The sequence below is a fragment of the Conger conger genome, chromosome 3 (assembly GCF_963514075.1).
Source record: "Conger conger chromosome 3, fConCon1.1, whole genome shotgun sequence".
NCBI classification, from domain to species: Eukaryota; Metazoa; Chordata; class Actinopteri; order Anguilliformes; family Congridae; genus Conger; species Conger conger.
In genome coordinates, this window is record NC_083762.1 from 5279825 (window position 1) to 5290996 (window position 11172).

An 11172-nucleotide genomic window follows, 5' to 3' on the forward strand; every position below is an offset into this window, starting at 1 on the left:
AATCTCCTTTGCCGGGGGGACCTGCCACAAAACAAAAGTCAACCAATAAGACAGTTTGGCAAGCGACTATCAGACTATCAGTGTAAAGAGAGGGACTATGAGTGCATGCTAATCTTTCAGAGAGGGACTATGAGTGCATGCTAATCTTTCAGAGAGGGACTAGGAGTGCATTCTAATCTTTCAGAGAGGGACTATGAGTGCATGCTGATCTTTCAGAGAGGGACTAGGAGTGCATGCTAATCTTTTAGAGAGGGACTAGGAGTGCATGCTAATCTTTCAGAGAGGGACTAGGAGTGCATGCTAACCTATCAGAGAGGGACTAGGAGTGCATGCTAACCTTTTAGAGAGTGACTGGAGTGCATGCTAATCTATCAGTGAGGGACTAGAAGTGCATGCTAACCTTTTAGAGAGTGACTGGAGTGCATGCTAATCTATCAGAGAGGGACTAGGAGTGCATGCTAACCTTTCAGAGAGTGACTAGGATAGTACACTAATCTTTCAGAGAGTTACTTTTCAGAGAGTTTGCTAATCTCTCACAGAGGGACTATGACTGTTTGCTAATCTTGCAGAGATGGACCAGGAGTGCATGCTAACCTTTTAGAGAGTAACTAGGATATGTTAGGGAAATTGCCCTTTTTACATATGATAGGTGAGCATCGTCTGATGAAACAGATCCACAGTAAAACAACAATAGCTATAATTGAGTTTAACTTTCGTATTTATTTGCAAAGAACTAACAGAAAGTGAAAACGCTTACCGGCTCTCTGATTTCAATCAGACATAGTAAGACTCTTATACACACTTTTCCACAAGGGCGGAGACAAAAACAAGGAAGACATGATGCTGACAACCTAGGATTATTATTTAGTCTCCAGATAAACTCCAACCTTGCCCTTGCTGTAAGACCGGAATGTGCTAGCTACCCCCATTTAGGAGAAGCAGAGATATTAAGGCCAAAGGCTGTCTGTCTGCTGGGAGAGAGACCGAGAAAGACTCCTAGTAAGCAATTAATTCAGAAAGTTAGTAGGAGAGTATGCTAATATCTCACAGAGAGACTAGGACGGTATGCTAATCTTTCAGAGACGGACTAAGAGTGCATGCTAATCTTTCAGAGACGGACTAAGACTGCATGTTAACCTTTAAGAGAGGGACAAGGGGTCCTTGGTTTAATTATTTGTGTGCCCTGTGCCCTCCAGAGATTTTGCCTTCGTGGCCAGCGACAAGGACACGTGCATGCTGAAGTGTCACGTGTTTCGCTGCGACGTTCCGGCCAAAGCCATCGCCACTGCGCTGCACCAGATGTGTTCCAAGGTGAGTGCCCGGACCCCCCCCCCCTAAACCTTCCCCGGACCCCCTCTCCCCACCCCGATCCCGCTACGTTTCTGTATCACCTTCCAAAAACAGAACCTAGGGCCGAAACCAAACCCAGTCTGCCGAATGGCCAGAATTATCCTTCATAAGCTTTTTTTTTTTTTTTCCTACATAAAAGTCAAAGGTCCACGTTATTCGAGCCTTTTAGTCATCCACTGAAGAGTCACCTCCTCCTCTTCCCTCGCCTGGGTTAATCCCGCTTGCTGGTTAAAATTAGGTCAGAGGAGCAGGACTGATCATATTTGCGAGCAGATAGCGGAATGGATAGGTCGTTGGGGCGGCGTGTAGCGTAGTGGTTAAGGTACATGACTGGGACCCGCAAGGTCGGTGGTTCGATTCCCCAGTGTAGCCACAATAAGATCCGCACAGCCGTCGGGCCCTTGAGCAAGGCCCTTAACCCTGCATTGCTCCAGGGGAGGATTGTCTCCTGAAGATAGTCTAATCAACTGTACATCGCTCTGGATAAGAGTGTCTGCCAAATGCCAAGAATATAATAATGTAGATTGTATGAGAATGGAATCACTGGATTGACTCCTGTCCGTTGCGTGTGTGCTGCAGGTGAGACAGGTGACCCGGTCAAAAAACTATGGAAGGCAGGAAATCCTCAGCCGGTGTTTTAACAAAATGTATTAAATTCCAATTCCAATTGTGTCTGTATGCTCACTAGGACTCGGAACTGTGCTGTCCTCTAGGGTCCTCTTCACAACTGTGTGTTTGATCTGCACTTCGTTGTACGTCGCTCTGGATTAGAGCGTCTGCTAAATGCTTTGTAATGTAATGTAAAAAATTAGCATGATCAGAAAAACCCAGACCTCATCCGTCAACTCTTTTTCCAACGTCACGCTAATCAGGGCATAGAGGTTCTCCATTGTGAGCCACCATTATTATCATACAAAAAATGAGACAATTGAGTGAGTAATTTCACTTGATTGATTGTTCGTGGCAGAGAGCGTCTTATTGCATCCAAGAGGCAGTGAAAATGGGTACAGCGTGTGGAGCAGGTGAACAGGGAGCCAGGTAAACAGCTGTGTAGGTGAACAGGCATCCAGGTGAACAGATGCCTGTGTGCCGGTGACCAGGTGCTCAGGTGTACATTTGAACAGGTGTCCAGGTGAACATGTCTCCAGGTAACCAAGTGAACTGGTGTCCAGTCAACCAGTTGAACAAGTGACCAGGTGAACATGTGAACAGGTGACCAGGTGATAATGTATGCAAGTGACCAGGTGCTCAGGTGAACAGGTGTTCAGGTGAACAGATCTCCAGGTATCCAAGTGAACAGGTGTCCAGACAACCAGGTGCTCAGGTTTACAGGTGAAAAGGTGACCAGATGCTCAGATATACATGTGAAAAGGTAAACAGGTGCTCAGGTATACATGTGAACAGGTGTCCAGGTGCTCAGGTATCCAGGTGAACAGGTGTGTATTGTCTTGTTCTAGATAATGGCGGAGAGAGCCGTGATGCACCCCGCTATGCCACGCTCACTGACAGCGGAGGGCATCTCACCTGAAGACTTACCACGGCAAGGTAAGGTCCTGCTAAAGTGCTACCCCCTCAGTACCACGGCAAGGTAAGGTCCTGCTAACGTGCTACCCCCTCAGTACCACGGCAAGGTACGGTCCTGCTAACGTGCTACCCCCTCAGTACCACGGCAATGTACGGTCCTGCTAACGTGCTACCCCCTCAGTACCACGGCAAGGTACGGTCCTGCTAACGTGCTACCCTCGCAGCACCACAGCAAGATAACGTTCCGCGAACATGCTACCCCCTCAGTACCACGGCAATGTAATGTCCCGCTAATGTGCTACCCTCTCAGTATCATGAAAAGGTAATGTCCTGCTAACGTGCTACCCCCTCAGTACCACGGCACGATAATGTTCCCCAAACGTGCTACCCCGTCAGTACCATGACAAGGTAATGTCTTGCTAACGTGCTACCCCCTCAGTACCACGGCAATGTAACATCCTGCTAACATGCTACCCCCTCAGTACTACGACAATGTAATGTCCTGCTTACATGCTACCCCCAGAGAACCACGGCAAGGTAACATCCCGCTAACGTGCTACCCCCTCAGTTCCAAGGCAAGGTGACGTCCAGCTAACTTATCCAAAAGGGCCAGCGTGGGTGCAGGATTTTGTTTTAACCCAGCAGTAACACACCTGATTATACTAATAAACTAATCGTGGTCTTTAATCAAGACCTTGATGAGTAGAATCAGCTGTCTTAGTCCTGTGCTAAAACAACAACCTGCACATACACCGGCCCTTTCTGGATAAGATTGGACACCTCTGCATTACATTGTTGTGGTCCTGAGGGGGTAGTATGTAGATTGGACACCTCTGTGCTACCCCCCTCAGTATCACAGAGCATCACGGCAAGGTAACGCTCCGCTAACGTGCTACCCCCCTCAGTACCACGACAAGGTAACGTCCCGCTAACGTGCTACCCCCTCAGTACCACGACATGGTAATGTCCCGCTAACGTGCTACCCCCCTCAGTTCCAAGACAAGGTAACGTCCCGCTAACGTGCTACCCCTCAGTACCACGGCAAGGTAACGTCCCGCTAACGTGCTACCCCCCTCAGTTCCAAGGCAAGGTAACGTCCCGCTAACGTGCTACCCCTCAGTACCACGGAATGGTAACGTTCCACTAACGTGCTACCCCTCAGTGAGAGGGGCTTTGCTTAGTCCCAGGTGATGGGGCGACATGGCTCAGGCAGTAAGAGCAGTCGTCTGGCAGTCGTGGGGTTGCCAGTTCGATCCCCCGCCCGGGCTGTGTTGAAGTGTCCCTGAGCAAGACACCTAACCCCCATTTGCTCCTGACGAGCTGGTCGGTGCCTTGCATGGCAGCCAATCGCCATTGGTGTGTGAGTGTGTGTATGAATGGGTGAATGAGAAGCATCAATTGTACAGTGCTTTGGATAAAGGCACTATATAAATGCCAACCATTTACCATTTGATGTCCCCCAAAACCCCCAGGCACTGATCAGTCACATTAGGTTTAAATATAATTGCATTTTAGTACCAGCTTTTTTATTATAATTTCTGAAATCTCATTAGTATTGATTTCACTTTTGTTCAGTAATGATGTAATTCGTATTAATCGAACTTTTGTTCAGTAATGATGTCGTTAGTTTCAATTACACTCTTGTGCGGTAATGAACGATGTCGGCACATTATTCGTGAGAGAACCGTGAGCTCACTGTGCCTCGGTAGCTCCCCCTGGTGGCGAGGATACTAACCTGCATTGACGCTTCGCAGTGGGTTTCCTTGACGCCGTGAGGCAGAGGGTGCAGAAGTTCTCGGTGCAGTACATCGGAAACCTGCCTGTCCCACGGGCCATGGGTGAGTCAGTCCGAGCTCATCGCCATGGAAACCTGTTTTTCCTGCTTAGACGGTGGTGAATGGGGGGGTGGGGAATTGAGTGACAAAGGATAACAGGGGTGTTGTCTATTTACTTACACAGTGGCACCAGGATGTCATCCGATATTTCATTTTCTAGTTTTTCTCTCACGTTCTCGATTGACTTGGATGCACTAATGTTACTACAAATGCGTGTAATATTGAATACCCTTCATGCTAAAATCACTTAAAAGGTCAATTGCTGGGCTGCTGTGACCACGTTAGTTAGGATGTTAATGCTTGGCCCCGCCTGCCTGCGTGCATTAAACCGTTATTGTGTTAGATGCGAGCAGACTGTTTTTAGCTGTGGATCGCGTTCTGCGCTCAGAGCAGCAGTAAGTTTTAAGCGGGGGTGGTGGTGACTGCAACTCCTTCCTCGGTGAAGGCTGCGAAGCACTCGTCTTGTCTTTTTCAGCGTCGTTGTGTCATCGTCCGCCTAGCCGTGTCGCGGGAGCGAGCGCATTCATTACATTAGCCCTGGCAAACGGCCACATTTACCGCGATAGGGACGTCTCGTCTCCCCGGTGAGCCGTCGGGAACAGAGGCTCTTAAATGTCAGCGCGTCCTCGCTGTCCTAGCCGACCTTCCAGAAACCGCTCTCTGCTGCGGTCATGTACCGCAAACGTGACGTTATTGTAAACGGCTCATTTAAAAGAGCCGAAGGCGGCTGTGTGAGCAGGATACACCCCGGGGAAAACATCTGGCTACCGGTCTGCACACTGTCACAGAGGGGCTGTGTCTCCTTGCGTGTAACCGTTCACTTGGCGCCCATTTTCAGAGCGCCCGCGGTCGCTGAAAGCCCTTAAACTTTCTAAAGATAATATATAGACGATTAAGGTATACTTTATTGAACCCTGTGGGGTAATTTGACCCATCCTAGTTACGTATGAGCAGCCACATTGCAACGCCTAGTCTTGGTCAAGATAAGGAGTATACAGAAATTGACACGCATGATTTTGAGTGTGGAAGGAAACTAGAGTACGCAGAGTAAACCCACATGGACATGGGCAGAACATGCAAAATCCACACTGAGAATCCGGGACATTAACATCCAGGACCTCCATCTTGCAAGGCAACAGTGCTAACCATTACATCACTGTGCCGCCCACAAATATTTGCATCACATGAAAACATTCACATTGAGGCTTTTAGCTGATGCTCTTATTGAGAGGCACTTACAGTTCAAAGTGCACAGAGAAAAAAAAAGGCCTATTCATAAATCATCAACATTTCAAGCAGAACCTAGGTCCAAATAGTCTTTGTTTTGGATTCAAACGCTTTTCGGCATTTGACTAAGCCTGCCTGGCGCATTGGATCAGGCAAATTAAATGATCCCGAAAGTGTAAACCCCGCCCATCTCCTCTTCCACTGCACCAGGCAGGATCAATAGAGCACAGAAAAGAAGTTGAATGGCAAATTAAATACTATTAGAACCCGGGGTCTGGTGTCAGGTGACACTTGAAGACGGTGTAATGGTTAAACAGTAGCCGGTGGAAGATAGAGCGCGTGGAAGGGGAGGCAGAGAGGCTGACCTGTGATTGGCCCTGGCAGGTATGGAGGTGCTGAACAGGGCCATTGAGAGCATCATGAACGCCCGGGACAGGGACGAGTGGGAGCCAATCGGCATCCACGTTTCAGACACGGTGATGTCGCTGTGGAGGGGAGAGGTGAGGGCAGCACTTTCTCTCTCTCTTTCTCTCTCTTTCTCTCACTCACTCTCTCCCTTTCTCTCCCCCTTTCTCACTCTCTCTCCCTTTCTCTCTCACACATGCTCTTTCTCTCTCTCACTTTCTGTCTTCTTCTACCTCTCTCACATGCTCTCTCTCCCTTTCTCTCTCCTTATAGCTCTCTTTCTCATGCTCTCTCTTTCTCGCTCTCTCTCCCTTTCTCTCTCCTTCTACCTCTCTCTCACTCTCTCTCACATGCTCTTTCTCTCCCTTTCTCTCTCCTTCTGCCTCTCACATGCTCTTTCTCTCTTCCTCTCTCTGATGACGATGTTTTAGAATGTTTTGGTATTGTGGAGAAAATGAGGGAGGGGAGCGGAAGGAGTGCCGTTTGCCTTTCAAAGTGTTGCCATTTTTATCTTTCTTTTCTTGTCTCTCCCATCCACACACCCTCTCCCTCCCTCCCTCTACCTCTCTCCCATCCAAACACCCTCTCCCTCTCTCCCATCCACCCACCCTCTCCCTCCCTCCCTCTCCCTCTCTCCCATCCACACACCCTCGCCCTCCCTCCCTCTCCCTCTCTCCCATCCACACACCCTCTCCCTCCCTCCCTCTACCTCTCTCCCATCCACACACCCTCTCCCTCTCTCCCATCCACCCACCCTCTCCCTCCCTCCCTCTCCCTCTCTCCCATCCACACACCCTCGCCCTCCCTCCCTCTCCCTCTCTCCCATCCACACACCCTCTCCCTCTCTCCCATCCACCCACCCTCTCCCTCCCTCCCTCTCCCTCTCTCCCATCCACACACCCTCTCCCTCCCTCCCTCTCCCTCTCTCCCATCCACACACCCTCTCCCTCCCTCTCTCTCCCTCTCTCCCATCCACACACCCTCTCCCTCCCTCTCTCTCCCTCTTCACTTTCTCTTTGTCCCTCTCCCATCCCTCTCTCCCATCCCTCTCTCCCTCCCTCCATCCCCCTCACCGCACCTCTCCCTCTATCTCCTCCCTCCGTCTCTCTGTCTCTCTCCATCGTCCGTCTCTCCCTCCCTCCCTGCGCAGGACGGAGAGGACCCTTTCTGGGAGTCTCAGGTGCGTTACCTGACCTTCCTGGGCGTCGGCCATGACACGCACACCTTCGCCGTCATCGTGGACTCGGGGAAGCAGCAGTTTGAGTGCCACGCCTTCTGGTGCGAGCCGGACGCCGGGAACGTGTCCGAGGCAGTGCAGGCGGCCTGCATGGTACGCCCCTATCGCCGTGGAGACCGGAGCCGCCTCGTTCTGAGCGTGGCGTCGCCATGGAGACCGGAGCCGCCTCGTTCTGAGCGTGGCGTCGCCACGGAGACCGGAGCCGCCTCGTTCTGAACATGGTGTCACCATGGAGACCGGAACCGCCTGGTTCTGAACATGGCGTCGCCCTGGTGACCGGAGCCGCCTCGTTCTGAACATGGCTATTAGAACGAGACGGACCAGTCGTAATCAGGAAACGTTATGTGCTCCTACTGATGCACAGTATATGGGCAGTGCGTGTTTGTGTCGGTTTTAAAGGCCCACAAGCATACTGTGGCTTGAAAAAAACCCTTTTCATGAGCCCACGTGGGTCGTCAGTGGGTGATGTAACCGGCACTTGGTCCATACCAAGCCACATGGCTCAGGCAGTAAGAGCAGTCGTCTGGCGGAGGGTTGCCGGTTCGATCCCCCGCCCGGGCTGTGTCGAAGTGAGCAAGACGCCTAACCCCCAAATGCTCCTGACGAGCTGGTCGGGGCCTAGCATGGCAGCCAATCGCCGTGAGTGTGTGTATGAATGGGTGAATGAGAAGCATCAATTGTGCAGCGCTTTGGATAAAGGTGCTATATAAATGTCAACCGTTTTAATACGTTGTCTCCAGTCTGTGCTCAGTCTGTGTGTTTCTGCGCCCCCTGCAGGTGCAGTACCAGAAGTGCTTGGTGGCGCAGACGCCGCCCGTCAGGTCCAAAATGCCGCGGGGCGGAGCCAAGGTGAAGCGGACCGCCTCCATGGACATCTCGCACTTCCACCCGCGTCACCACGGCAACGCCCCCCCCAAATTCGGAACGTCCAGCGTCAAGAAGGGCATGATGGCCTTCTTCGACACCTTCCGAAACAAACAGACGGCGGTATCCATGCCCTAGGCCGCGGTGTGGGGGGGGTGGGGGTCGTCGGGGTCTGTAACAGGGCAGGAGGGGGTGGGGGGGGGGAGGGTTGGGGTGGGACGAATAGAGACAGCGAAACACTAAAGAGACAAAACCAGCTTTTGAATTCAAAGTCCTGAGGTTGTGCTTTTTCCCACTGGACGGGTGGCAGCAATCACGGAAGCGTGGCTCTTCTGGGATGAGTGTCATTCCGAGCGACGCTGGGATTGAGCGGTGTTTTATCCGAGCGGGGTGCAGTTTTTACAGGGGATCCGCGGTGCTGTACTGTCACATTCCATGCCTCTGTGACGTGACTCCGAGCTAGACAACGGAGAGTCTTTTAATATCGAATCACCATAGAACATGAAAGAGAGGGACCCGACGGAGCCTAAAGAGGAAATCGCGAGCGGCGGGAGAGAAACTGAACCAGTGAAGGACATGAACACACTTGCGCAATAAAGGAGCCGACGAGGTGCGAGAACCATTTGAAAGCAGCTCATAAACGTCCTGCGGCGTAGCGGTTTAGGGACATGACGCAAGGTCGGTGGTTCCATCCCCGGTGTAGCCACAATAAGATCCGCACGGCCGTTGCGCCCTTGAGCAAGACCCTTGACCCTGCATTGCTCCAGGGGAGGATTGTCTCCTGCTTAGTCTAATCAACTGTATGTCGCTCTGGATGAGAGCGTCTGCCAAATGCCGTTAATGTAATGTAATGAGAAAAAAAAACTGCAACTGTAACTGACCCCATCAAAAATGAACATTTTATTACATATTATTGGCCACGTACAGTATAATATTGAATCTCTAAATTTCCAGTCAGCCTATTCCTGTAAGTGTCTGAGTAAACCTTCTAGCTGTGCAGGCTGATAACTGAAGAGAAGAGGGCTAGGTTTCAGCCTTTCTGGACACAGAACAGCAGCTGTGAATAGTAGCAATAGAATAAGCTCTAGTGTTAGCGTTGACTTGGGTGTGTCCAAAACCATTACGCTTCAGGTCGAACACTGTTTAACGCCCTATTACTTCATGATAGCCCACCTCTGTGCTTCACCTTCATTAAACAGGCACACCACAGCAACATATGCTGTATGCCATATTGTTATTAACTAACATATGAAATATGGCAAATGTCACTGCAGGATGTCTATCTAGGCAGCTGCCCATCACTGGATAGAAACACCGACAATACCTATATACGCGTGTGCTGCTCTAACCGAAGCACCTTGGTCTGTGTCAGACACGCCGATGTGACTGACCTGTATGACACCTGGGCTAGGTGTGTACACCTGCAGGTAGTGTGCTTCACCCACTCAGAGGACGTGCAGACTTCCACAGAGAAGGGGAAAAATTGCAGGCGATATATGTGGCCTGCTAAAAATGGAGCGGGAGCTCCCACTTCTCAGCCAATGGAGAAGAATAAAAAAAAAAACATCCAGGTGATGTATTTGACCCACTAAAATGGAGCGCAAACTCGGCCAACAAAGACGAAAATAACTTCAAAATACAGACTTAACTGAGGAGCATGTTACACGAGGAACTAAGATAAGCGTCAGTTGGAACCCACTCCTTTTATAGCCGACCTCCCTTAGACCCAAGGCCTCCCGGCAGCACTGCTTGCTTGTCCTCCTGCATCCCAGAATGCAAGGCTTGCTTGGATGCTTTCGACACAAATTCAAAACACAATGTCACTCTCTTGAGTCGAGTTTAGCCAACAAAAATAACAAATATAAATATACCAATATAAATTCACAAATAAAAGATAGAATTTAAAATATGATTGTCGATTTTTGCCGCTTTTATTTTTACGAGGACATGTTTTGTCAGCGATTAAAAAAAGTAAAGCCTGATATTGGGGTGCATTGCTCTGTCTGGGGTTCAGGGGCAGAAAGCACATGGCTTTTCCATATTGATTTGAGACTCCACATGTATGCGTATGCGGAAGACACGCATGTCATCTGAGCACGACTGGGAATGCCGCTTAAAAGGGAATGCCGCACTTCAGGAAGTGACACGTTACATGTAGCCCCCCCCCCTATTTCCCATCATGCATTGCTGTATAAGACAAATAAACTCAGGTCTCCTTGTTATTGAAGAAGATAAAATAAAATAAAAAGCGTATGGAAAAGGACTGTATCCTCGCATGTAATAACATGTATATCAAAATGCCTAGCTGAAGAGAATTGGTTTGAAATGCTGTCATTAAAGATTCATGTAGAAATGTATGTGTACTTTGCTATTTATACCAATAGTGGAATCTATATTTGCAGTAAATTAGCACAAAGGGTAGTGAGATGTCATGTAAATGCAGCCAACCTTTTTTATTGTAACAATAACACACAGTTGTGCTGGATCAAAGTTGTGGTCTGTACTGGATCAATAAAACTGTGAATTGCTTGGGAATCCGTGACTGACTTGTAGCCTATTTGCTGTGTGTGTGTGTGTGTGTGTGTAGGTGCGTGTGTGAAGTGTGTGTGTGTAGGTGAGTGTGTTCAGACTGCTGTAGAGTGATGATGTTTTGTGTGTTCAGAGATGCTCTTCTGCATACCATACAGTTTCTTTGCAAACTTGTTTTTTGTTCTTTGCTTGATGTGAACA

The 11172-nt window shown here is 49.6% G+C and overlaps 1 protein-coding gene across 1 annotated transcript in view; it reads left to right on the forward strand.

The window, feature by feature from the left end:
• apbb3 (amyloid beta (A4) precursor protein-binding, family B, member 3) overlaps nt 1-8580 on the forward strand; it is a 36948-nt gene extending 28368 nt beyond the window's left edge. Inside the window, exons 7-12 of the mRNA XM_061236330.1 lie at nt 1197-1311; nt 2808-2895; nt 4629-4712; nt 6321-6436; nt 7492-7671; nt 8356-8580. Of these exons, the coding sequence (XP_061092314.1) occupies nt 1197-1311; nt 2808-2895; nt 4629-4712; nt 6321-6436; nt 7492-7671; nt 8356-8580 (808 nt within the window). The remainder of the gene's footprint in view (nt 1-1196; nt 1312-2807; nt 2896-4628; nt 4713-6320; nt 6437-7491; nt 7672-8355) is intronic.
• The last annotated feature ends 2592 nt before the right edge of the window (nt 8581-11172 follow it).